General features: G+C 42.0%; 1 protein-coding gene and 2 long non-coding RNA genes across 5 annotated transcripts; all 3 read right to left on the minus strand.

Annotated features, from left to right (window-relative positions):
- Window positions 1–245: 245 nt before the first annotated feature.
- LOC146260751 (uncharacterized) lies at window positions 246–3313 on the minus strand. 2 transcript variants are annotated; one of them, XR_014724779.1, is made up of 3 exons: window positions 2017–3313; window positions 1211–1354; window positions 246–1094 (listed from the first exon to the last, which is right to left on the minus strand). It is a non-coding gene; the product is annotated as an uncharacterized LOC146260751 (long non-coding RNA). The 2 variants fall into 2 exon arrangements; XR_014724778.1 differs by having other exon boundaries at window positions 1568–3313.
- Window positions 3314–3412: 99 nt separating this feature from the next.
- On the minus strand, window positions 3413–8430 carry LOC146260752 (uncharacterized). Of its 2 annotated transcripts, XR_014724773.1 has the most exons (4): window positions 8364–8430; window positions 5848–5957; window positions 5253–5411; window positions 3413–3861 (listed from the first exon to the last, which is right to left on the minus strand). It is a non-coding gene; the product is annotated as an uncharacterized LOC146260752 (long non-coding RNA). The 2 variants fall into 2 exon arrangements; XR_014724772.1 differs by having other exon boundaries at window positions 5253–5957.
- Window positions 8431–19969: 11539 nt separating this feature from the next.
- Window positions 19970–23965, minus strand: LOC146260753 (homeobox protein engrailed-1-B-like). The gene is made up of 2 exons (XM_084668685.1): window positions 23088–23965; window positions 19970–20750 (listed from the first exon to the last, which is right to left on the minus strand). Exons 1-2 carry the CDS (start codon window positions 23605–23607, stop codon window positions 20431–20433), a joined length of 840 nt encoding a protein of 279 aa, XP_084524811.1. The 5' UTR covers window positions 23608–23965; the 3' UTR covers window positions 19970–20430.
- Between the last annotated feature and the right edge of the window lie 1724 nt (window positions 23966–25689).

A 25689-nucleotide genomic window follows, 5' to 3' on the forward strand; every position in this document is an offset into this window, starting at 1 on the left:
GGTGGAAGCGAGAGACGCAGGCCTGTTTTGCATGAAGTGCTGGGGCTCTTCAGATCTTAAGATAACTGCGCTGTCATTACTTCCTGCTGGATGCAGTTTATGGAGTTCATGACTTGTTAGTGACAAGTTAACTACGCACTTTAATGCATGGATCCATTGTCTTGACAGGAAGTGGATTTGTTTGGCTTTTGTCAAGAATTTAAGTACCGGTGAATTACAAGTATATTACAGATGAATTATAGGTGAATTACAGGTTTATTACAGGTGAATTACAGGTTTATTATAGGTGAATTACAGGTGCATTATTGGAATTTACAGATGTACTACAGGTAAGTTACAGGTATATTATAGATATATTCTACACCCATGAAATCCATATTACAGATACATTACAGATATTACAAGTACATTGCAAGAATAGTACAAGTATACAACATATAGACATTACAGGTACAAAAGAGAAATATTACAGGTACTTAACAGGTATAATACAGACATGTAACAGGCATACTGCACGTGTATTATAGGTACTTGACAGGTCAGTCCTTGGTCCCTGTTGTGACAGATGTGCTGTAGCCCATGTGTCTCGACTCCTCCCGTCACCGTGGAGACTCTCTGTGGCACAACTGCATTCCGAGAGGACTTCTGGCTAGACAGCAACACCCTGACGACGGCCAGAACGATGCGGGTATTAGCATAAGTGCCATGTTCGATCCATCAGAAGAGGACTTTAATGATTTCTGCTTTTCCCCCCTCCTCAGTCGGGCTTGGGTTTTGGGAGGAAGTCGTGAGCTGGTGGATGGGGGAGGCAGCTTGTTTGAATTGATTTTGCTCCGGGAGTAATCTGGAGCAGATTGCTGGAATAAGGGAAGGGTTTGCGGTCATTTCCTTTCATGCTCATCTTCTATGTCTGTAGTCACCCTGGACGTAAACATGCGGGCCCCAGATGCATGGAAGGGACTTTTCTACCATTACACGCTTTCAGTACACAACCCAAAAACGCAGCCCTGAGCCAATGTCACACTCTGATTCCTCCTTCCTGTCACTGTGGCTCTCTGGGTAATGTAGTCTTTTTTTTCCTGCTGAGGTGTCGTCTGAGAAGCCAGTAAAAGTGTTTTTTGTTATAAACACTGAAGTGGTTGTACAGTCATGCCCTACAACACTACAACGTCTACATCCCCTAGATATTGAGTTAACCCTAAATAAAAACCTGTTATTGTGTGCTCCTTCAGGTTGCGTAATCACATCTCTCATCTCCGGGCATGCGGTAAGGAGACCTGTGTTTTCAGGGAAACTCTGAGGTGACTCAGAGGACTCTCTGGAGAGGCGTTTTCCTCACGGCCATTCTGTGGCACTGAAAAAAAAAAAAAAGAGAGTTGAGTGGGCGCCAAGGTGCTATCGCATGGCTCCAGGCCAGGCCGTCATCTGCTAGTGATCTGTTAGCTTGTTACAGGAATCCTCATAAACATCTCGCGCCAGTTCATTAGCATTGGAGTCTTTTTCTTTTTTTTTCGCGGGGCCTCCTGGAAACAGGCCATGATGAAAACAGTGAGGCAGCGACACTCACATGGCTGCTGTCCGGTCAGATAAGGTGGTGCTGCCGTAATGGGGCTGGACGCAAGCTCACAGGACCCGCCACGCACGGCCTTCCGGGTGGGAGGAGGGGGATTTTCAAACGGTGTGTGTTTGTGTGTGTATTAGTTTGGGTTTGTGTGTTTGTATGTATGTATGTATGTATGTATGTATGTATGTATGTATGTATGTATGTATGTATGTATGTATGTATGTGTGTGTATGTGTGTGTGTGTGTGTGTATGTGTGATTGTGTATGTGTTTATGTTTATTATATTTAAAAAGGCACAACAATTTTATAGATTTGGAGATGACTATGTATGATTGTGATTGTATGCATGTGTGTGTGTGTGTGTGCCGTCCTGTAACCAGGCTGTGGACAGCCATGAATGTTCTGCTGAGTTAAGCTATTAGAAGCATAGACGTGTTAACATCACAACAAACCTGCATGTCTGATTTTCATTCCAACCGGGGTCAGCTCAAAGGTCTCCAAGCCTGTTTAATGGGAACGACCCTCAGGCAACACATTAAGCAGCAATATAAACATACAAAAAAACAGGTGTGGTGATGATACAAAAATCATTCATACATGAGTGCCAATAAATATCATGTACACTTTTAATGTTATTCCCTACAGTTTTCAAAACATGTTATCCAAATTACAAGACTCGATGTTTGGTTGATTTTCTTGTACGGGCTTTCCCCTTTGAGACCACCTCCAGTATCTACCCACAGTTAGTCCATCAGACCATGAAACCACTTAAGGAGACCTAAAATGGCCGCCCAGTCACACCTTCCATGAAGCCACTGAGCTTTAAGGAGACCTAAAATGGCCGCCCAGTCACACCTTCCATGATGCCACTGAGCTTTAAGGAGACCTAAAATGGCCGCCTCGTCACACCTTCCATGAAGCCACTGAGCTTTAAGGAGACCTAAAATGGCCGCCCAGTCACACCTTCCATGCAGATTGTCCCTCCATATGGTTTGACTTTGCACCCACTTTTCCACTTGAGGACTTAATGCAGACACAGAAGCCCACCTGCCTAGCATTAGGCCTCTGGTCATCCACCTCTCCTCTCTAAGATAACATTGTTTCCATCAGCTGATAGGAGAGGCACTGGGAAGCAACGTTGAGCAGCTGGAGACAAAATGGAGTAAGTTTACAAAATTACAAAATGGAGGAACTTTTCACCTGCTGCCTTGATAAAAATGTTAAAGGAAACAGCAGAGATTGTAGATTTATGGTTCTGTTTGAGCACACTGATCTTTACATAAGTACACACACAGTTGCACACAGTATGTAATATAAAGTACCCAGTATAAAATAATACAAGCCTGTTTACATAGAACACAGTATTGAATTTTACAGCAATTGTAAATTATTCCTTTTAATGACCAATGGTGCGATTGAGAGAGAGGTTGACTCAGAGAGAAGGAAAAAGACAGCAATAGAGAGCGATAGGGAGAGAGAGACAGGGATAGATGAATGGAGACATCTAGATTGAGAGAGAGCCAAAGAGAGAGGGAGCTAGACAGAGAAGGAGCTAGAGAGAGAGAGAGAGCTAGAGAGAGAGAGAGAGTTAGAAAGAGAGCTACAGAGAGAGTTAGAGAGAGAGCTAGAGAGAGAGAGCTAGAGAGAGAGGGAGCTAGAGAGAGAGAGAGAGAGAGAGCGTTAGAGAGAGAGAGAGAGAGAGAGAGAGAGAGAGAGAGAGAGAGAGAGAGAGAGAGAGAGAGAGAGAGAGAGAGAGAGAGAGAGAGAGAGAGAGAGAGAGAGAGAGAGAGAGAGAGAGAGAGAGAGAGAGAGAAGAGAGAGAGAGAGAGAGAGAGAGAGAGAGAGAGAGAGAGAGAGAGAGAGAGAGAGAGAGAGAGAGAGAGAGAGAGAGAAAGAGAGAGAGAGAGAGAGAGCAGCAGAGAGGCCAGGAGTGGGGGCTGTGGTTGGGCAGAGTTTGTTTGGAGGCTGGGGAGATTGGTCATGGTTTCTGTGGAGGTTGTTGTTTGCGTGGGGTGCAGGAGCAGGCTCAAGGTGGTGGGGGTGCTGGGAAGGGGAGAGGGGGGTGAAGGGGTGCAGGCTTCCTGTCTGGGAGCACAGGGTAAGGGGGCGTCTTCTTAACTGCTGTCTCACAACAAGTGCAGGGGTGGTTGTGGTCTGGGGCAAGGGCTGGGAGGGCCAGAGAGGGCCAGGGAGCCAAGGCAGGGTTCAGAGAAGTCATCTGTCCTGGCCTGGAAAGATTTCACGCTTCTGGCTGTCCAGATGATTTGTGCGGACCAAGGCTGATGCATAGCTACCTGCTGGGAGAGTCTCTCAATGGGTTAACCTAACACAGATGTATATCCCCATGCCATGCCTGAACACACACACATGCAGAGCCCCCTTGTACTCACACACACATATACACAAAACACGCACACACAGAGAACAACACACGTGAATAGAACCCCACACATGTATGCAAGCATGTAGACGGGAGGACCCAAGTGCACTCACAGATGTACATTTTCCAGACAAGCAGACAGATATATGCGCATACCACACAGATACAATTGAACATGGATTACCACAAAAGCCTTAGAGCACAATAATTGTAATAGACAAGCACACACATGCTTACTCACACACACACATTCTTACACACACACACTTACAGACACACTCTCACTCACACACACACACACTCACACACGCACACACATGGACATCACAGTCAATGGATTAAACATTCATCCATTTTTTAATTTCTTAGTGATACTTTTTAACATGGCAATAACTAAACAGTGTTTTTTTTTACTTGAGAATTAGACCAGAATTAGACTCTACTGAATTAACTAAAATAGCCAAATTAATTGTTATTAGGTGGTTTATTGTAATTAAACATTTTGATTTGTTTTTCCATAAAATAATCCATAAAAAAGATCAATTTTCTATCAATCGGCTTTACTCTCATCAAGAAAATCTATATTATGTCATTACATTTTAAACACCATTTAATTGAATTTCAAACTCAGCTGTTTTGGTTTGGTGCTCTCTAAGACCTCACAGAAGCTGCATTGAGGCCTCTCTGTCCTGATATGGGTAGAGAACTGCCACAGAATCACATCACAGGGAGGAGAACCAAGAGCAGATGCCTGAGTAATGAACTCTGACACCAGGCAGCGTGGCCAACACGACGCATAAAATATGCCAGTTAAAAATCTACGCCCATACACTCAGCTTATGTTATTGGATGGGCAGATCTCTGTCATCTCTTGTTAAGTGGATAAACTTCCTTCGCGGGAGTGGCAGGGACATGTTCACATCTGGAGGGGGGGTTGAGGGGGTGGGGTGGGGGGTGATGGGGGGGTGGGGGGTGGTGGGGGGGGGGACACGCCTCATGGTCTGTGACAGAGGCTTCTTCTGAACATCTGGTTCCTCCAGACCCCACTAGGAGCAGGAACCAGCCTCCAGTTGTCTAACCCCCTCCCCACAACCCCCCAAGCCCACCACACACACACATGCACAAATGCACAGACACCCACATACAAATACGCACACAGCCACACACACACACGCAAACACACAGAGATACAGACACACTCACACACAAATACAGACACACAGACCCACACGCTCACACACACACACACACACACTAATTCGCCTTTTTCATTTCCTCTTGTGAATTTGATTCAGTGTATCTATTTACCAGAGTCCTGTGTTCTGTGCCGCAGGTTCATAGAGCAGAGTGGTGGCGTTGTTGAGGTTGTGCTTCACTTCCCGGTTCCTCCAGGTCTTACGCCCAGCCTGACTGAGTTCAGGGTCAGCTGAGTGGGTCTGCTTCCACACGACACTTACTCTTCCATCTCTTAGATTTACCTCAGACAGCAAATACCGCTCACACACACACACACACACGCAGGTCGAAACACACACACAAACACACACAGATAGATAACACACAGAAACATGCAAATAGAAACACACAGACAGAGAAACACACAAAAACACACAAACAGAAGGAAGACTTTTTTTATCTATTATTTTATTTTGAGAACTGAGAACTGTATTTATTGTATCTAATTAAACATTTTTGTATTTTATCAATTTGGAATGTTACCTTGCGCAACAGTTAATTTTTTATTTGCACATTACATTGCTAAGTCCCAATTAGAGCAGAGCAAAACATTTCTGCCGCCCCTCTGAAGGTTTTTGTGACCCCTCCAGCATTCATTACCCTGTTCACCCCTATTTAACGTGTGCTTTCAGACTCTCTATAAAACAGCAGAAAATAAATTGCTCACCGTGAGGGAGCTTCCTCAGTTTTCCACTGGGACCTCCAGCCTTTAAGATACCACATCACCAGGGACTGCGTCCGAGCACTGTTGTTACAGTAATTACACTATGCTGTGATCTGTAATGAGGGCCAAATCGACCCGTGGTTAAGTGTGTATCATTACTAATAGAAAAACAATCAGTTGGCTTTTCCCACATACCAGTTTTGGGGTTTGCATAAGAACACTATTATATGGCCTATTGATTAAAAGGGGGAATAGGGATTTAAATCAATCACGTGTGTGTGTATGTGTGTGTGTGTGTGTGCATATGTGTGTGTGTGTGTGTGTGTGTGTATGTGTGTGCATGTTTGCATGTGGGTGTATGGGTATGTGTGCATGCGTATGCATGTATCCATAACATCCATCTAAAATATTTGCCGCTGAACACTTTTTTCTATTTCCATAAAAGTAGAAAGTAGCAATGCATCAACGATACCACAGTAAATAAATAACATGCTACTTCTGTGCTAAAATATGGTTTCTCCTGTTGCCTTTTGACACCAGGCACTGCTTCAGCACATGGACCAGGAACCAGAGCAGTCTGGAGTTTCACATCCTTGTTGTTCTAAAGAGCGACTCTCCACAAGACCGATTAGTTTGGTTCCCCTGAGCAGCGATCAGTTGCGGGCCTGCCTCTGCTGAACGGGCATGCTTTACAAAACAGGATGACAGGTAATTACAAAAAAACTCCTGTAAGCTCCACACACTGTCACTCTACATAATACTTCACTCCCAAACAATGAGTCACAGGAGAGCCGATCTAGACCGGAGAGGAGAAGAGGACGTTTGTTTTGGTCTCTTTGCTGACCGACTGAGTGAAACCGTGACTTCGTAATTGAAATGACCAGGAGGACATACAATTACAGACCAGTCTGTCAGCCTGGGTCAATCACTGTCAACAACCTGATAGGCTGCAGATGCATAAGAGGGTTTTGCTCAGTGGTCAGAGCACTTGAGTGTAGATAAAGAGATTGCAGGGTCAAATCTCCCCGTGTGCTGTTTCTAACTTTGGACAAAAACATCTGCTAAATTACTATTTTATTGTTATTATACATCCCGCTATGTTCCAACCCAATGTCTTAAGATCAAAACTGATCAAATACACCAAATACTTCCAAGTAATTGATTCACGTTATTAACCCCAGAGTTCCACCTCAGCTTAACGCTAGCTGTTAGCCGTTAGCCGTTAGCTTCCCACAGTAGTCGGTCTGTCACAGTTCCACCAGCTTACCCAGAGCTGGGCACCCTCTCCCCCAGGTCTTAAGACATTTGGCTGAGTCTCCCTGTACTTGATTTATCTGGCCTTCACATGCCAGTGATCGACTGCAGCTGATAGGAGCTGTCAAATGCAACTCTCATCACCTCAGACTCCCTACCCAGAGAGGGCTGTTTAGATGGAGGGGACGGGCCTGCCGCGGACCTCCCTGATTTAGCCTCGACTTGCTCCTCTGAAAAATACTGCTTGTGAAGAGAGAGTTTCTGTTCATTTTTTGTAATGGTTGGTTGTACTTTGGATGTACCCCAATCTAACCGTCCTGATGTGTCTGTAACCTTGAACCCCATGCCGCAACATGGAGGAGCACTGGTTTGGTAAGACTTTAAATTTTATACGGATTTTAAGAGATTGAGCACTGAGAGGTTAAGAATAATTGTAAGAAAAAGTTTATGTTTATGTTTAATGGAATATGAGTTATGATAATAAGATATTAATTTAGCAGATGTTTATAAATGACTTTGAACGAGTGACCTCTGGATCTACATTCATATATTCTACCACTGAGCTATACCCATCCCAGTTACTAAGCTATACCCATCCCAGTAAAAATATATATAATTCAAGGCAGTAATACGTCACCTGACTCGACTGGGTAGGTGCTGCTGAAACCAAACTACGCAGCGGGCTGGAGTGGGGGGATCTGCACCCTGACAGGAGCCGACCACACATGCTGGTTGTGTAAGATCTTTCCCTCACTCATCCTCTCCCTTATTTTCATGGACTCCAGTTCAGTTGCGCAATGAACAAATAAAAACCAATTGTTTGTCGTAATCCTTCACGGCAATATTTTTATTTCCCTTGGTTTCTGGAATGACCCTGCCGAACAACTTGGAGTGTGACTGCAGCAAGGTTACTCTGGCTTACATCCAGAAGTGTTCTCCACAATGTTGCAGAGAACACTAAAACCACCCTAACAACATGTATCCCATAATAAATGCAAGAAGAATAAAATGTGAGTGGAAAAACTGTCCTTAGAAAAATATTCTTTCCCATAGTAAACAGTGTCATCTTGAACAAATTTGTCACAGACAACTTAATTTCCAACAAACATGCAGCGACAGCAAATTAAGCACAGTCTTTAACAAATTAGTTTTTTCTTTCAATCTTGAATCAACAAAACAAATAATAAATACAAAATAAAGAAAGAAAGAAGAAGAAGAAATGAACCCACACAAAAAAACATTTTTTGTGTTGGGCTGCCACTTACCGCAAAGCTCCAGAAGCGATCCCAAATGCCGATCTGTGATCTAACCTCTTTCCCAGGGAAACCTCTCCCAGCTGGGGCAGCGTGACCTGGTGCTCGGCCCTCCCAGCCTCGCTGTGACCAGCCCCCTCCACCGGCATCTGGGGATGGCCCTCGGCCCGGCGCTGGGACAGGAGGAGAGGAACCCCCTCCTGTTAGCCAGCGTAGCTTCAGAAGGCCCCACTGAACAAAGACCAGTCCTTTGTCCCTCTCCATCCTATTCAGTGGTCTCAGGGCCGCGCCCAAAAATCTGTACCCCAACACTGTAACCCCAAATCTGTCTGTGCCCCAATGCTGTCTGTAAGCTGGATACAGGAAACCCAACCATGTCTGAAACCTCAACACTGTAATTCAAACATCTTCTGTACCCCAACACTTTATGCCCAACATTGTATTTTTTTTAAATGAATCACTGTGCCATCTAATTGTGGACATTAACTTTTTTCTCTCTCATCAGTCAGTATTGTGTGTGTGTATGCTTGAACTGGCTGTATTTGTTATTTAAATATCAAGCTGAGCACTGGTGTAGTCATGCTGGGTGTGGTGCAGCATTCACCACAGAGGAAGTCCTTCAAACATCCCCTGCATTACCGCCAGTCCTCTGAGCTGCCGGGACCAAACTCTCTCGGTGGTTGTGTTTGTTCATGCTCTTATGAAGCACGCACAGCTTTTCTGCTCTGCTGTTCATTTGGCTGCAGGTGCCCAAGAAGAGATGGTGCGAGAGAGAATGAGAGAGAGAGAGAGAGAGAGAGAGAGAGAGAGAGAGAGAGAGAGAGAGAGAGAGAGAGAGAGACAGAGAGACAGAGAGACAGAGAGAGACAGAGAGACCAGCACCCAGGCAATCCAGTGTGGGTGAGTCTTAAACACAGATTGATGGAGCAATATCACAGCAGCCTGAGGTCTAGGTTTGTCAAGGCCGCGAATAAGGCAGCCGGGCTGTGTGCTTCACCCATCCTTCCAGCATTCACTCAGGAGAGAAAGGAGGAGAAGGAGGAGAAGGAGGAGAAGGAGGAGAAGGAGGTTGATGAGTATCCAGGGGGAGGTGTGGGGGCGAGACGGGGTGACTGCCCCTGTTTCACTCAGCTCTCTTGATATTCGATGGCTGAAAGTTCACTTTGGTGGAGTGCTGATGTGAGACGGGGGGAGGTCGTCCACGCATTGACACGAAAGTGATCAAGAACCAGCTGTTAGAGTCAGGTTGCCATGTCCACAAACATCTGTGACTCATCTCAGCCCGTTTGAAGGAAATATAATATTTTACCCCTCTGTTTTTCTTCTGTTTTTCCTTACGTCCTCAGACGTTCATTTCGCTCACAGCTCCTCTGCCCATCTGTTCTTTGTAACACGTCGAAAACTACATAGAAACTGCAGACGGGTAACATATAGGGGAATATCCCAACAACTGTGTACTGATGTGCAAAATAATGGCCCCTTTGTTGCATGATATCCAGGAAACACCAGCTGTACATCTAAATAGATCTGATTATTAAACAAGTATTAAATCATAAATAAAAGACATAGGGTATGCAGGATTAAGAACCGGATCTGCACATTGCTTAAGTTGAAAACGTCTATTAAAATCATCAATTTATTGTATCAAATATCTTTGTGTATTTATTGGGCGCGCTGTGTTGTGAAAACTTATATTAGTTAATATACCAAGCACTCAAACCCACATTGTTATAATGGGCAGTGTTGTGTTTGTCATTGCACAGTACCAACTACTGTGAGGGGAGATTTCCATTCTGTTCTTGGAAAAGTCTTGACAAAGAGGCCCATCGTCCAGTTTCACACATTTCGTCTGTGACCGCGTCGCGCAAGAGACCATCCAGCTGCAGTGAGCTCCCCTCAACGAGTTTATTCAAAACTGAGATGGCACTTTTTTCACGGTCCACGCTTGAGCTCCCCCTTGCTTGAGCGTTCACAAGCCTGGCTGACCAGGTGTCCTCGCCTGGCACACCTGTCTCGCTGAGACAGAGAGGCATGGAGGCCCCTCACCCCGCTCCCACATTCCTACAGAAATAACACGGTACGTATTTACCATCATAACCTTTTGAATAACATTATGCTTTCTAAACCAGATCCCTACAGTGACTCTGAAGGCGAGCCCAACTGAACGCCGACACACACACTCGCACACACACTCGCACGCATACAGACACACACACACACACACACACACACACAGAGGGGCTTTCAGATGGCATTCCACAGACCACACATTGAGAAGGGTGTGTGTTAAAACAGTTATTCACGGTCTACATGGTCCTCAATTCCAGAGATGTCTCCCAGTCGTAACTTGAACTTTTGGCCAGTGTATCTGGGATGAGTGCTGTTTGCACACTTGAATCAGTTAGTGTGTTCAACCTGCTGTTCCACTGCATTTGAGTTTTGTATGGGAGCCCCCCCCTAAAGGCTCAGTCTAGAAAATAACTTTAATAAAAATATCAGCAGAGTCCTCTTCTAATTTAGTGTGTCCACAGTGCCTTGAATTTTATTAAATTAACTTTGATTCCCTGTCGTCAATCTGTTGTTTTTTTGAGATACATTTTCTAATGCACTTGTTTGTTTAAACGTCACAGCGTGAATTAAATTGAACACAATTTAATTTGATTCAAGAAGTACATTGTTTAATCATGCTGTTCAGAATGTTTTAGCGTCAAAATACTGATTGTTCCTGGCCAGCTTACTTAAATTCACAAATGATTCAGTAATAGATCATACAAAAAGCAACATGTTCAAGAAAGAAAGAAAAAAAAGAATCCGACCAATCAGAGGTCCACCTTTCCCTGAAGCTTCTTTCTACCACTTGACTTATCTACCGAAGCAAGGTGAAGAACAGACTGCAGGCTCCTGACCCTTCTCCCAGTTCAGAGCCAGATTTGAGGTACTGTTTCCATGGGTGAGAGCTAAAGCCAGAGACCACCCCTTCAGTCCAGTACTCCATCTAGCTCTGGTACATATTAATGTTATTTTCGGGTCATTTAACTTCCCTAGGCGCGAGGCTACGGATGACACATGGCAGTAAATCACAGGCCAGCAGAATGGATTGGTGCCGAGACAGATTATTATGAGGGTTTCAGCCCAGCACCAGCCATGGAGGGAGGGGCTGATTCCTCTGACCTGCAGACACACACAACACACACACACACATACAAATGCATACACATGCAAACAAATAGACAGAAACATACACATACACACGCAAATACACAAACCCACACAAAGACTACGCCACCAGCTATGTCGGGAAACACCCTCTTCCTGCATGTAGATGCAAACACAGATTCCTACTGTCTATGACTGGTCCAGATCCAGGATGTTACTCACCTACTGGACAAGGCCTCTGCCTCAGTCTCTCCTCTGTGTCAGTGTAAATGCTTTTAATACATTTGAATAGATGAATTCCCAGATGTGCAGGTAGGTAAGCCAAAGGTGAGGCAAATGTTTTTAATACATTCGAACAAATACAAATGATATATCTCATGTATTTTATGCATGTTTTTTGTGTAAAGAGAACTGTACATAAAAAACCACTTGTTTCATTCATGACTTCAGTCTTCCTCCCAGGCTGCCACCCTTGACCCAGGGACACCCAGCTTCCAGACCCCAGGGCTGTTTCTTCAACATGGAGAGAACACAGATCAGAGGCAGGTTCTCTGAACGAGCGCTCCAGAACTCTCTCACACGCCCCGGCCGCAAAGGGACGATTCTGAGATGACATCACTGCTCAGCGAAGGGGATCCCATGACAGGCGTATGTAAATTGAATATGACTAATCGCTCTCTGGCTCACCTCCCTGCACCTCTGGGTTGAGGCGATGAGCGAAGGAGAAGGAGAGAGAGGGAGGAGGGAGGAAAGGGTGGATTTACCCAACAGCTCATGGCTTTTGAAGTGAGAGGCATGGTTAGAGAGGTAGTCGTTCGCCCACGCCTCCAGTCTCCATGAAGAGCCTCACTATCTCACACACGGCGAAGCCTTGCTGTTCTGGGTGGGTAAAGTGCTTCCACATGTGAAGAGGTTGAAGAGAGAGGTGCATGTGACCACCCATAGTATACGATGATCCCAGGTGTCTTCTCTTTGTTCTGTGTGTGTGTGTGTGTGTGTGTCTGTGTGTGTGCTGTGCCTTCATTAAACAGCCTCGACTCTGATGAGCCTGGAAAATGTGCACCACAGATGTCATTGTGAAAACAGCCAGAGTGTTCTGACAGCATGTGATGCATGTGATCTTATTTTCGATCAGGAGTATTGTATTATTGTTACCTCTGTCTAAGCGACAGATGCCTCCATTTTAGAGCATCAGAGAAAGACCCAATGATCGGTATGTTAGAAATGCCATCCCTGTCTTTTCTTTGGTAGAGGATACTGAACATGAACTAAATTCGGGTTAGTGCATATTATTGTGTGGTGTAACTATTGAATAAGTTTGTGGTTTTGTTAACAAACTTTATAGGTTGTGCTGTCTCATAAAAATATAATCAGGAAGTCTACAATTATTGTATTATTTATGAGGGTTATTTTGTTGCAGTGTATGCCATTTTATTTATACTCATTAATCATATAAAACAAAGATCAAATAAAACGTTTTTAAATGTACAATTTTCATTATCTGTGTTATTATCTTATTTTTATTCTTCAACATTTATTTATTTGTCAATCATCCACTTAACCAATTGGCAATTACTATAAAATTGTACACGGTATTGAGTATTTTGTTCTGTACAGATGCAATAATGTGGAGCACTCGTAGTAATGTAATGGATTTAAAAAGAATATATACACTTTTGTGAAAACTATCTGAGGAACCAGATGAGGCAGAAATATCTCTTTAGATTTTAATGTAGTCTCGCCTTTAAAAGAAAGAAGGCAAAATGCATTTCACATAGCTGTGGCCAGACACGCTGTAATTTCAAGTAGCTTGCTTATTAATTAAATCTGAAACAGTACATAGCCTACTGTCTCGAAAGTACATAGTCTTCAAAGTAGGAAATGATATCCTTCGCCTTGAATTCCTTTCGTTTTAAAATAAACTGCATCCAGCTGTAGTTTACAGAGAGCACACTTGTACACAGTCTTTCCAAGCAAAGTCATGTTCTGAGATCTACTTGACAACCCTGGTGACACAGGCAGTGACTCAACAAATCACAGTAACTTGATCGCATGATAAAAATCACTTATTTTATTTACTCGACATAAAGATATTTTAGTACACATTGATCAATTATATCACTGCAAAAATATTTTTGCAAGAAATGTGACAAAAGACAGAAAGATGATGTGAATCATAATACCTTAAAATACATAAAAACTAGGTACAACTTTCCTTCAGAACAAACAGCAACATCCCACTCTCTATCTCTCTCTTTCTCCCCTTCCCTCTCTCTCTACCTGTCTCTCTCTCCTTCTCTCTCCCTCTCTCTCTGACGGTGGGACTTGCTCTTCTCTGACCCTGATCCCACCATGAACACAACCGCACTTTCCTGGCTGCGCTGACATGTCTGTCTGGTGGCACAGTCTAGGGTCTGACTAGCAGAGCACACAAGAGGCGGCTGCATATATCCGCCATGTAATCTGTGCTTATCTCTGTGATGCTGCGGCTGTTTGGCCAGACCCCAAGACCTCCCTGGAACCCCCGGACCCCCCCGGACCCCTCCTGTACCCCTCCAGGCCCCTCTGGACCCCTGGACCCTCCCAGACCCTCAGCTGTGCAGTGGGAGGTTTCCGCTCAATGCCACCTCTGTTATGTTGCCCCTTTAGGATAGAGCAGTGCAGTTGACAGGCCATAAAATGATATGAGTCATCTTCCCCTGTTCTTACATGGAGATCATGGCACATGCATGCTCCCGTGAGCCTGGTCGCTCACACCCGCGCTCGCCCAACCAAACGCACCCCCACACAGATGCACACACACATTGATGTACACACACACAGATGCACACACACACACACACACACACAGATGCACACACACAGATGCACACACACACTGTGCCACTGTGGTTTTAGGTTGTTGCAGGCACACATGAACAGACATGTATTTACATGCACACACAAACTATTTTCTCTTTACCTATCTCTCTCTCACTCTCTGCCTCTCTCTCCCTGTTTGTATCTTTCACTCCCTATCTCTCTCGCCCTCTCGCTCTCTCTGACAGAAACCTTTTCCCTGAGGGAATGCAGCTAAGTAGCAAAGCCCCTCAGAGAGTTAGGTAGCCTGCAATCCATCCTGATCTGCTCTGGACTAAGTGAAGGTCACCCCCCCCCCAACACCATCACCACACACAAACACACTTACACACATACATTTCCAAACCTTGCAACCCAAAGCTTGATATGTAAAACAAAAAAACAAAACTGCAAAAAAAAAGGACATTTATGGATTTGTGGGAATTTCATGCAGGTTTGAATATGAAATTGGATCATTACTGGGCCAAAGCGATTTGTTCAAAAGTTCAAATACGAATATCGTAAACAGGACACGTAGAGACGTTTACTTTGAGATTAATCAGGGAACTGTCTGAGGAGGGTATAGTGCTTCTGTGGGATGGGAGAGAGAGGGTGTTCAGGGTGCTTCCTGTGTTTCTCCAAGCAACCCCGTCCCTCTCCCCGTAGAAAGAGAATCAGCCATAATTCAGACAGCAGCTGGGAAGGGATTAGCCTAAAGTTCTGTACTTAGCAGTGGGATGGTCACACAGTAGTGATCTAAGCGCCTCTTTAAGCGCTGTCTCTGTGTGTGTCTTATGTGTGTGTGTGTGTGTGTGTGTGTGTGTTTGTGTCAGCGTGTGTGTGGCTGTGTGTGTGCACCATTGTATCAGCCATATCTCTGCCTGGCAATTTGTACACGTTCTAAGCAGCACACTGTCTTTCATCATGCTCTGGAATAGAGAATGTCTTTATCTGACTGTGAATTATATTTTTTTGTGATAAATTTGTGTTGATTTCGCTCTTTTCACCGCCTGGTTGTGGAGGATGAGAAGAGGGTTAGGGTTAGTCAACTGGGAATATGGCGTCCGTAGCTTCTATTCACCTTGTATTCTAACGGGATTAAACCTCCGTTAGCTCCGGTATTTGCATACTTTTGTTCTATTTGGGGTCACTTGACGTTTTAGCCTCTCTTTGATCAACCTAGCGTGATCGTGCTGGTCAGTGAGAACACACAAAGCAATGGGGCGCCATGCGAAACTGTGAAAATTATCCTGGTGACGCTGCACCCCCTGACTCCCTCTTTGCCACTGAAGCTATGCTTTTTGCTAAATATAAATGGTTTAATCTGCTCTTTATGGTAGGTCTAAGTGACGGATAACACGTTTCATTGTGTTTTCACATTCAGTGTGAGAGCTCTTCTACCTGCAGAAACATCTCGTGCAGCACCAGCTTCAAAAACCAAACGATTTCCAGGGTGTCTTCTTTTATTGCTCTCATTTGCATATAAATTAAAGTCATATTGTAGCTGTAAGGCAGACTATGCTAAGTGTGCACAGAAGCCCACGATTCCTTTGTTTTAGATAAACCCCTCTGTATCCGCTAAATGACTGAGGTGGGAAACGGCCTCTTGTTCTTCGGTAATTGTCGGAATTAGCTACAAATATTTTATGATTCTGTATGATAAGACGTCATTGCACTTATGTGGTCCACACAGTGTCCCCACGTCTTTAGATTTGACAAGTTTTAAACACTTTTTTGGACTCTGTTTGTAGGCTTCCAGACTGAATGAATGCCAAATTCCTACTAAAAACTGTTGTTGATAAATGTCTAAATAATCTAAAAACTGAATTTTTCTATCTTGGGTGTATTACATTTTGATTGTTTTTACATTCTTAAATGTAAACTATTTGAATTAACAATAATTTTTTTCTCAGAAAAAAAGTAACCAGGATTTACAATGCATAGCCATTTACCGCAGATGTCCCACATAGAAATTAAATAATTCACAAAAGTGCAAAAACATATTTTATCAAAATATAACAATCTTTGAAAATTGTTTACTTTCTTGAAACATTTGCAATGGTTTTATATAGGCTATTTAATCCCATCCTATAGGAGTGTAACACGTCGATGAATAGTGTAGCCTATCTTTCACAACTAACCGGCCAACTTTATATCACTTGGATAGCCTATGTTTAATATAGCCTATACCCTACTGTATGTCGTGCAGATTGCTACTGTTGCTGATATGTGTCTAACTACCCACGCTGTTCAAATACATTATTTATAGATACAGTGTTTATTAAATCCCGTGGAGGTAATTGAACATTGCAACCAAGAGCAATTCGAACAACATAGAAAATAATTAAAAACAATTATGAGGTGGCCACGGGCGCTTAAATTGTTGTTTTGTCCTCTCGAGAGAAGTGGGCAATCGTTGATTTAATCCAAACTAATCATTAGATACAGAACAGACAGAGTAGATTATGACCACTGACAGAAAAACGTGGGCTACATGGCGTTCATTTCAATTGCAATAACCTAAGTGTGTGAATTCAGGATCTCCCCATAGCCTGTTAGTGAGAAATGCATGGCTCTTGTCAATAAGCCTTTAGCTTAATTATGTGTGAGAGGAAAGAATAATGATCATGTTGACAAAAATGCCTGTACTCTGTTCATTATTTGTAGGTCAGTAGTTAAGCATGCAGATCCACATTACATATTTATTCGTATTTATCCTATCAATAATAATTCTAATGATAATGATTAAACGCAGGTAGATTGCAGCGCATTTTGCATATATAAAGAATAAAATCTGCCTCTCGGGACAGGAGTTCCTGCTGTTGCGGGAACTAATTTAGAAAACATTTTTTAAATAATTGTATTTAAAAGTGTAAAATGATAGTGAATAACTTCGCATGTTTGGTATGATATTGCTTCCACGGAATAGTCTAGTTGAGCAACTATAGATCTAGATTTGAAAATAGCAGGTGTGCACAAAGTCTTGCACTCATAAAGTAAAAAAGCCATAATTACTTCACAAAAAATGTACAGGTGTCTTGTGTCCACGGCTGCATCAATACCTGCCTTTCTAGTGTGGCGTAGTATAGCCTACTTTAAATTACTTTTTGAAATAGTTACAAAACCAGGCCTAACATGTCATTGGTATGTTAAATTGGCTCAATAAAAATCATACAATATCATGACAAATATAATTTGGATTACGACTTTTTTTGTTGTTGCGTTGCTTAGATCCATCTAACTCACACGGTGATAGGCCCTACCTCTGTTTACAATGTTGAGACGTTGGTCGCGCGAGGGTCAGACCAAGACCCCGAACGACCGTCTTACTGCACCGTGAAGAAGGATGGAGAAACTTCACATACGCCATCAAAATGTATTATGTTTTAAGAAGATGTCAACGATGTGGTAAAATGTTTCAGATATGCTTTGTCATTCAGTAGCCTATAGATATCATACAATAGCCAGTAGACAGTTGATAGCCTTTACTTTTGCATTAGACGAATGAGTAGGCTACCTGAACACTTTACTTTCCAACTTGACTGTTGTGGTTTTTAGTTTGGCGAACCAAGCATTTAAATTAAACATTCATTTTTGAATATCTTTCCATTTAGAATATCTTTTAGACGTAATGAATAAGGCAATGGTGAAGTTCAGCTCTCTGTCAATTTGTAAATACATTAAACCAATTTCCCCCTGAGGTGTATTGAAGGACCTTTATGGCGCATCTTCTATTTGAATTTTCTTCAGCCATGTTGTATCCAAAATTAAGAGTTAATTTAATAATGTAGGCTGTATGCTATGACAATTTAAAACTTAAAATTGCAATTTTAAATTGTGTTAAGTAGCCTATTGAAGTGCATACATAAATGCTTTAAAGTGCAATCAACTGTTTCTACTTATGTTGGCTACGCCTAGCTCCAGCTTTGTGAGAAAGACTTTGAATTGCCAAGTTTAATCTCTATGGTGTGATTTAATTTTGTTTTCACGGCATGGCACGCAAAAAATATAAAGGCAGATGTGCGAGTACGAATCGATATTTTTTTAACTTCTTTTGAACATAAACTATATTCAGTTTGGAAACATGATAACAACCTACGTGATCTGTCAGTGCCAGAATTATCTTTCAGTTAATTTTAAATCCTTACTCTATATTAAGATTGCTATTAATAGGTGTGGTTTGTTTTGACTGTTCTGGCTGACCTGTGATTGGGCAGTGGTAGGCCAATACGCGCTTCGATTCCGACAGACACAGACTCGTGCTGTGGGCATTTACCCAGACGAGCGGGCATTGAGGGCAGCGCGTGTCAAGTCACAGAGTTCACGGGGAGGCTTATTAAGCATAGCTAGAGGTCACGTAGGCCGAACTCGCTAAATGACTAAAGTTTTGGTATACCACGGTAGTAAAGCATTGAGGAAAAGGACTGCATCTAGCTCAATGCAACCTTTCGAGGCGGTTGAGTTTGATCTAGCCTACTGGTTGGTTCCCATAGATATCAGTTTCTTAGTATCCCGGTAGGCCTACTAATCTGCTCCAACATCTCCTCGTTCATTTGGCGTTCCTCCATACCAACTACATGTAACCAAATCTTGTAAATGCTGAAAATATTTGAATATGCTAAATGATATGTATTACGGTATGCTGTTTGTCTGACCATGGTGAAATTAGAATATCCAACAAGGACAGGTCTACCTCTTCAGCAAATTAGGCATGTTACCTTGTCCGGTCCATCACATAGGACTACTCATTATATGTTCTCCATTGAAAATCCCTAACCCGTAAAAAAGGCTGTGTTTTGTGTATGAGAGAGAGAGAGAGAGAGAGAGAGAGAGAGAGAGAGAGAGAGAGAGAGAGAGAGAGAGAGAGAGAGAGAGAGGGGCGCCACACAACCGAATTTTCCCTTGTGGGATCATATAATTTAACTTGACTTTGATCATGTGGAGGCTTTATGTGTATCGCATGGGTACAGAGTTGTGCATCTTGAACTAACACATAGAAAAATATTGACCGATGTGACTCTAGGACAACTTGATATAGCCTATTCAACATGTTTACCTCTAAATTGTTTAATATACTTGCAGTCAACCCCATAATAGTGTCTGTCGATTTTATTATACTTGTATATTTCAAGAGGACGTTGAAAGTGCTATTTAAAGCACAACATAGACTTATCATACAGATGACGATGTTCAGAAAGCGGACACGGGTTATGTCGCCTTGAAGAAGGTTACAAGCCGTAATTTCGTCACCATGAGATATTGGCCGAGCACTGCTTCGTAAACGTGATTTGTAAATTATTAAATAACTGTAATTAAAAGAAAAACCAAAATAATTAAAAGAAGAATTCTAAGAGAAAAACTTGTAGGCAATAGTCTTGTGGTTACTATGTCGTTGTTATTATATGTAGATAGGATCATTCTCATTGTTGTAGTGCAAGTATAATAATAATATCCGATGCCCAATTGTTATACAAAGGTAAAAGTAAATATATAGCCTACTAAATATAAGTATTATAGGCCTACCTATAAAAGTTTTTTTTTTCTTTACGATAGCACACTATGTGACTTCTATGCTTTTAATAACTAGAATAGAGCCTACTACAAAAACGGCAGAGAATCTAAAGCACATTCTACATCTTTTTTTTATTTCAGACTACATTCTCTGAACATAATAAAATCTTTGGCTTGAAGCGTCGATTCAGTAACGCAGTCTGTAGAATAGTTTTGAGGGACAGGATAGACATAAATCACAAAATTCTAGTGAGTCAGACACTTACTAAAACAATGAGCAAACAACATTATAAAGAAAAGATATAAATCTCCAGCAAGAAGGGACTGATAGAGATATACCCCTTACCTGAAATTAAATATATACAACGTCATATTGTTTGGCTATATATAAACTTTAATAATGTTCGTATTTTTATAGAATTATGTCCATATACTGTACCATAAACAGAAATCTGTTTTAAATAGCATCTGTCGCTGTCCAGTCGTATTTACCTCTTAATTCTTTAGTTCTCAAGAAAGAGTTCAATTCCTCAATAGGCTATGCGGTCTTTCTGTGGCCCGGGAAAATAGGAGTCTACTCGCTTTCTTCTTTATCCTCCTGTATGGTGGTAGTGGAATGGTTGTACAGTCCTTGAGCCATGAGTTGGAGAGCCAGGCCATTTTTGTACCCATTGGCCTTTTTAATTTTAGCCCTCTTATTCTGAAACCAGATTTTGATTTGGGATTCATTGAGGTTCAGTTCTTGGGCTAGTGACTGTCTCCGTTGTTCCGTTATGTACCGATTAGCCTGGAACTCGGTTTTGAGTCTCTGCAGCTGTTCAGCTGTGAACGCGGTTCTGGGTCGCTTGTCCTCTTTTTCGTTTTTCTTCTTTTTCAATTTCCGTGTCCTTGGGCCTGATGTAGAAACAACAATGAAACGAACACATAAATATCAGTAAGTCCTGTGGTGGGCAAAATGGGTTTTTAAACCAATAGTGTCATTCCAGGCTATAGACAACGTGTAGTTTTGCCATTTGTTTGACCTGTAAAATACTCAAGGTTCGTTTATTGCCTAACTTTCTTGTTCGTTTTGCTAAGTAAGATACAATATTAATTACACCAACAGGACAAATAGGCCTATTTGATTTCATGTAGCCTATTATTGCCTACGTTTAGGCTGAGTAGGACTGTGGCAGTATTTAAATCAAACTGTTTACTAACGTGAATAAGCATGAACTCGTGTGCTTTCAAATATGAGGTCAGCAATGTTTTTATTATGCATACCTTTAACAATATTGAATTTAAGTGGGCCTAACTTAACCTATAGCCGTATAAATATTGCATTTAAATTTTGCACACGTTTACGTCATCATGTAAGGTGCGTGCGTCACTGATAGCTCAAGCAGGCCTCAGTCCAATGTTGCCAGTTGAACTGTGCATTTTTACATTTTTTATGAAATATAGCAATGTATGGGAAGAAAGAACATAGGCTATACGTCATGGTGAAAGAAATACAGCCATTTACATCTTATTTGGGATTGTAATATGAAAAACAATGGACATATTATCAGGATTCAAGCGTAATTAGTCTATCACGGTCCGGTGAATATTTTAGTACAAAGGGTTGTGGCTTTGTTTGATTCGAACTCACGAAGCACATCTGACTCCATTTCTACGTCAACTGTCTTCAATGTGGCCTGGTTTGAGCGGGGCTCAACCCATAGCATTCAGAGAAAACGGCACAATCAGGACAAAATGCACAGTTCCACGATTATCATGGCACCATGTAATTCTTTAAAAACATGACATCGCTCTAAACAATAACATCTCGAAGCTAAGAAGTGTTTTTTGTTTAATTGTCGATCAAAAGTCTACGTTTGAAAACATTGAGTAGGCTAGTCTGTGTGTGCGTGTCATAGACGTGTTGTTATCATTATGTGATCTTCTTTATGCTGCCCTTTAGAAAAACTAAAGTTATAAAGACTCGACGCATAAACAGACAATAGGACCTACATTCATGTTTAACGTAACAAAAGGTCAACTGGTGTCAATACATTTGCACTATAGCTATTGCTCCTTTCAAAAATAGATTCAGTCGATGCATTGACGAATTATATCACAGGTTTTGTTAAAATCCTTATTCTGATAGCTCAATCACACAACCAATCCTCCTTGTCAATCAATAAATATGTCCTAACAATAGAGACGGTATACCGTCAAGTTCAAGGAGATCGAGGTAAAAAAAAAAAGTAGCACACTGTCAACCGAACCCGTCTCTATCATATATTCGTCCAGGCTGTAAACTGTAACCAGATTTGTCTCTAATTTATTTTTGTTGAATACTAACAAATAAATTAATGCATATATGAAACTGATTTGTTAAGACCCATACGCTTAGTAGCCTTAAGGTTCACATGCCTAGGCCTTAGGCATGTGATTATTCTTAAACAGAAATACAGTATGCAGGCCTACAATTATGTAGCTTGATGTTATTGGGTGATTTTGGTTTGAGAAATCTATGGTTGAATTTAAAGGATACGATTATATGCAACCTCGGTCTGATTAAAATTTATCAAATTGTCCACGTCCAAGATTACTTTGTCATAGGCAAAACGTTTGTAATTTTGATACATGACGACCATAACGTCTGTTTACAGGTATGGACTTGCTACACCTTGAATGTGTTGAAACATAAGCTAGTAGGCCTATTGCAAACATGATAACATTAGATCTGTCATGATAATAAGTGTGTGTGTGTGTGTGTGTGTGCGAGCGAGTGTGTGCCCGCATCAATGCAAACAGACTATGACTTTTAAAATACAAAAAGTGTTATTTTTTGTTCTTGTTTCATTTGTTAGGGTTAGGGTTAGGGTTAGGTTATTATTTCGGCTTATGTAATACTGTACATTTGTATACATTAATTTGTTTATGTGTCTATGAGACACAGAGAGAGAGAGAGAGAGAGAGAGAGAGAGAGAGAGAGAGAGAGAGAGAGAGAGAGAGAGAGAGAGAGAGAGAGAGAGAGAGAAGAAAGAAAGAAAGAAAGAAAGAAAGAAAGAAAGAAAGAAAGAAAGAAAGAAAGAAAGAAAGAAAGAAAGAAAGAGAGAGAAAGAGAGAAATGGTATAGGTGGGGGGGGGGTAAGGGGTTTCTACATCGGCAAACATCCTAAATATTTAACCAAGATAACTAAGTATCACTCAAATAGTGATCAACAGAAAAAAACAGAACATTCAGAGACTGTAGCGCCTTACCAGATGAAGGCCGGTCCGAGTATCTCGTGCAGTAAACCCACGCAGGCCATAACATGGGCTGGGATTCTTTAGCTGGTGGAGATCCTCCATTACTGGCACTCACAACCATAATTGACGTGGTGTTGTCTCCAAACCTCGTTGTAGTCCCATTGCCTTCGCCTTGTTTGGACGGGCTCTGCTTAGAAGACGGAGAGGACGACGAGGACGACGATGAAATGCTGTCACTGCTGCAGTTGGAATCCTGGGAAAGGCTGCTGGCGTGAGATGGCCTTATTATCAACGGGTTGACGTTTTCTCTGCCCGATGTCTGTGCCCGCTCCCGCTCTCGCTCCCTACCCCCCTGCTCCTTCTTGCAGCCGAAGTCTGGCCGTAGAATATTGTCAATAAAAAAGTTTGTTGTCCTGTGGACTTGCTGAGCTGCCTGGTGGGGCAGAATCGCAGGGGACGGTAGATTCGGGGAGAGGGACACGCTTTCTCCCTCTGTCGAATCACGGCTGTTTTGATCCTTTTGCTCTTCCATAGCTGGAATAATTTTCGGCTGGAGCGCAAATTCTCCACGCCAAACTCCACTTGTTGCTCAATACCGTATCCAAATTGAACAAATTAAAGAGCAGTGCTGTTTTGATATTGTATAATGTGTATACCTTTACTTGAATCTAAACCATCTACAGCGTTAACATGTTGGTTCTTACAGCAGTCCAAGAGCAATCATAGTCTTGCCATAGCCCTACACCGCAACCCAGCCTATCCGCATTACGCGCAGCAACGATATGCCTGCCGTCTCCTTATGTACGTCAACGCGATCTTTCTAAACTCTCCTAAAACCGTTATCCCCCTCACATACTTTTGTTACACCAACCGGAAGCACGTGAGTGCATACACACGTGCAATAGACCAATCAGTTGTGGAGATCCTCGCTGTCACTACTGACGACGTCCAATCACATTTAATGTTTCTCAGAAGAGAAGTAATAGATGGATTCAGGACTCCAAACAAGGGATCTTAATAGTGCACTGTACCCTCTTGCTACGGTAGAATGTTTCTCTCCAATAGATTATGAAACAACAACTAGAGATATCTATAAATAGGGTCACGTGGGCACTGAAAAAAAGTATATCGATTTTATTTTCAATGTAATTTTGTTTGGCAGACCTTCTATTTTATATTTTCTTACTCTAGATTATCTCCATGATCCCCTATCGAGTGAAGTCCCAACATTTCAGAAATAAAGCTAGGAAAAATTGAAAGATCATCATTTTTTCCCCAAATGCATCATTTATCATGTCAATAAGAACATTATTACGATGAACAGTCATAACATCTTCAAACAAATATAGATTCACGGATTACCTCCAAACACTTTATAAACCCTGCCTATGTAGCTACGGTAATTGTGAGGTTGACTATGGAAAATTAGGAACATGAGCGGTGACAAACAATGAGATTTTTGACTTTGTCAAAAACATAAAAAATGTTTTGATTTATTTTATTTCACTCTCCCATCAAGTTGAGTATCAGTGAACAGATTCGTTAATACCCTACTATTTCCGGCTATTCCGTAGGCCTCTGTGTAAATTGCAGTTGGCTCTCTAAATGTAAAACAATTCCATTTTACATTACAGAAACAGTAATGATGAATAATGCTCACAAACAGGTATGCTATAGGCCATATTTGCATTGCATTATCTGTTAGAAATGTAAAGTGCACAAAGAGATTAATGTAGACCGACATTAAGAGATTAAACGAAAACGCTGCTACGCAGAGAAGATTTTATGCATTTTCAAATGTTGATACATGCACGTTTTGCCATTTCGATCCTGGTTGAAGACTTAGATGACCACGCTCCGATCAGGTGACTGCCCTCTCCAGTTTTGTCTCATTAAATGAAAGCAGACAAGCCTAACCTTAATTGGTCTAGTAATAAAGAAAGTTCTCTTGAAATCATAGAATGGATTCATACTCAACATGCTTGCATTGAAATCTTTATCCCAACGCTGGTGTGGGTACTTAATTAAATTCTAATTAGGACACTATCAATATGCTATTTAGCCAAGTGGCCATTGTGAAACGCAGTCCTTTTCAGACGGTAAATGAGGACCCATGCTCTTATCTTGCCTGCAAGAGACGCCTTGAGAGGGACTGCAAAAGATAATTTATAGGTTTTAATTACCCCTCATTCCGCCTGATCAGCTTGGCGTTCATCACAAGAGGTTGAATAAAACCCGGTCAAAAGCGTTGTCACTATGCCTTGGCAGAACGCTTAATCAAAGTAAGCAGAGCCGTAGTGCACTCTGCGGGGATGGCCACGTAATTTCCAAGGTGCTGATAAAGCCAGTTGAATAATGCGTAAGTCTTCGGAGACACCATTTACAGAAATGACTTTATTGACGGCTTAACGTTGGTAATTCATTTTACCTTTCATGTACTGGGCCTGGATTTGTTACAGTAATAGGATGATAAATGTACTGACGGATTGCAGCTCGTTTTATTGAACACACACTCCCACACACACACACACACACACACACATAGGCTACACACACACACACACACACAATTTCTGTCTCTCTCTTTCTTTCTTTCTTTCTTTCATACACACAC

Source organism: Hypomesus nipponensis, chromosome 12 (assembly GCF_054491055.1).
Source record: "Hypomesus nipponensis isolate SF chromosome 12, ASM5449105v1, whole genome shotgun sequence".
Classification (NCBI taxonomy): domain Eukaryota; kingdom Metazoa; phylum Chordata; class Actinopteri; order Osmeriformes; family Osmeridae; genus Hypomesus; species Hypomesus nipponensis.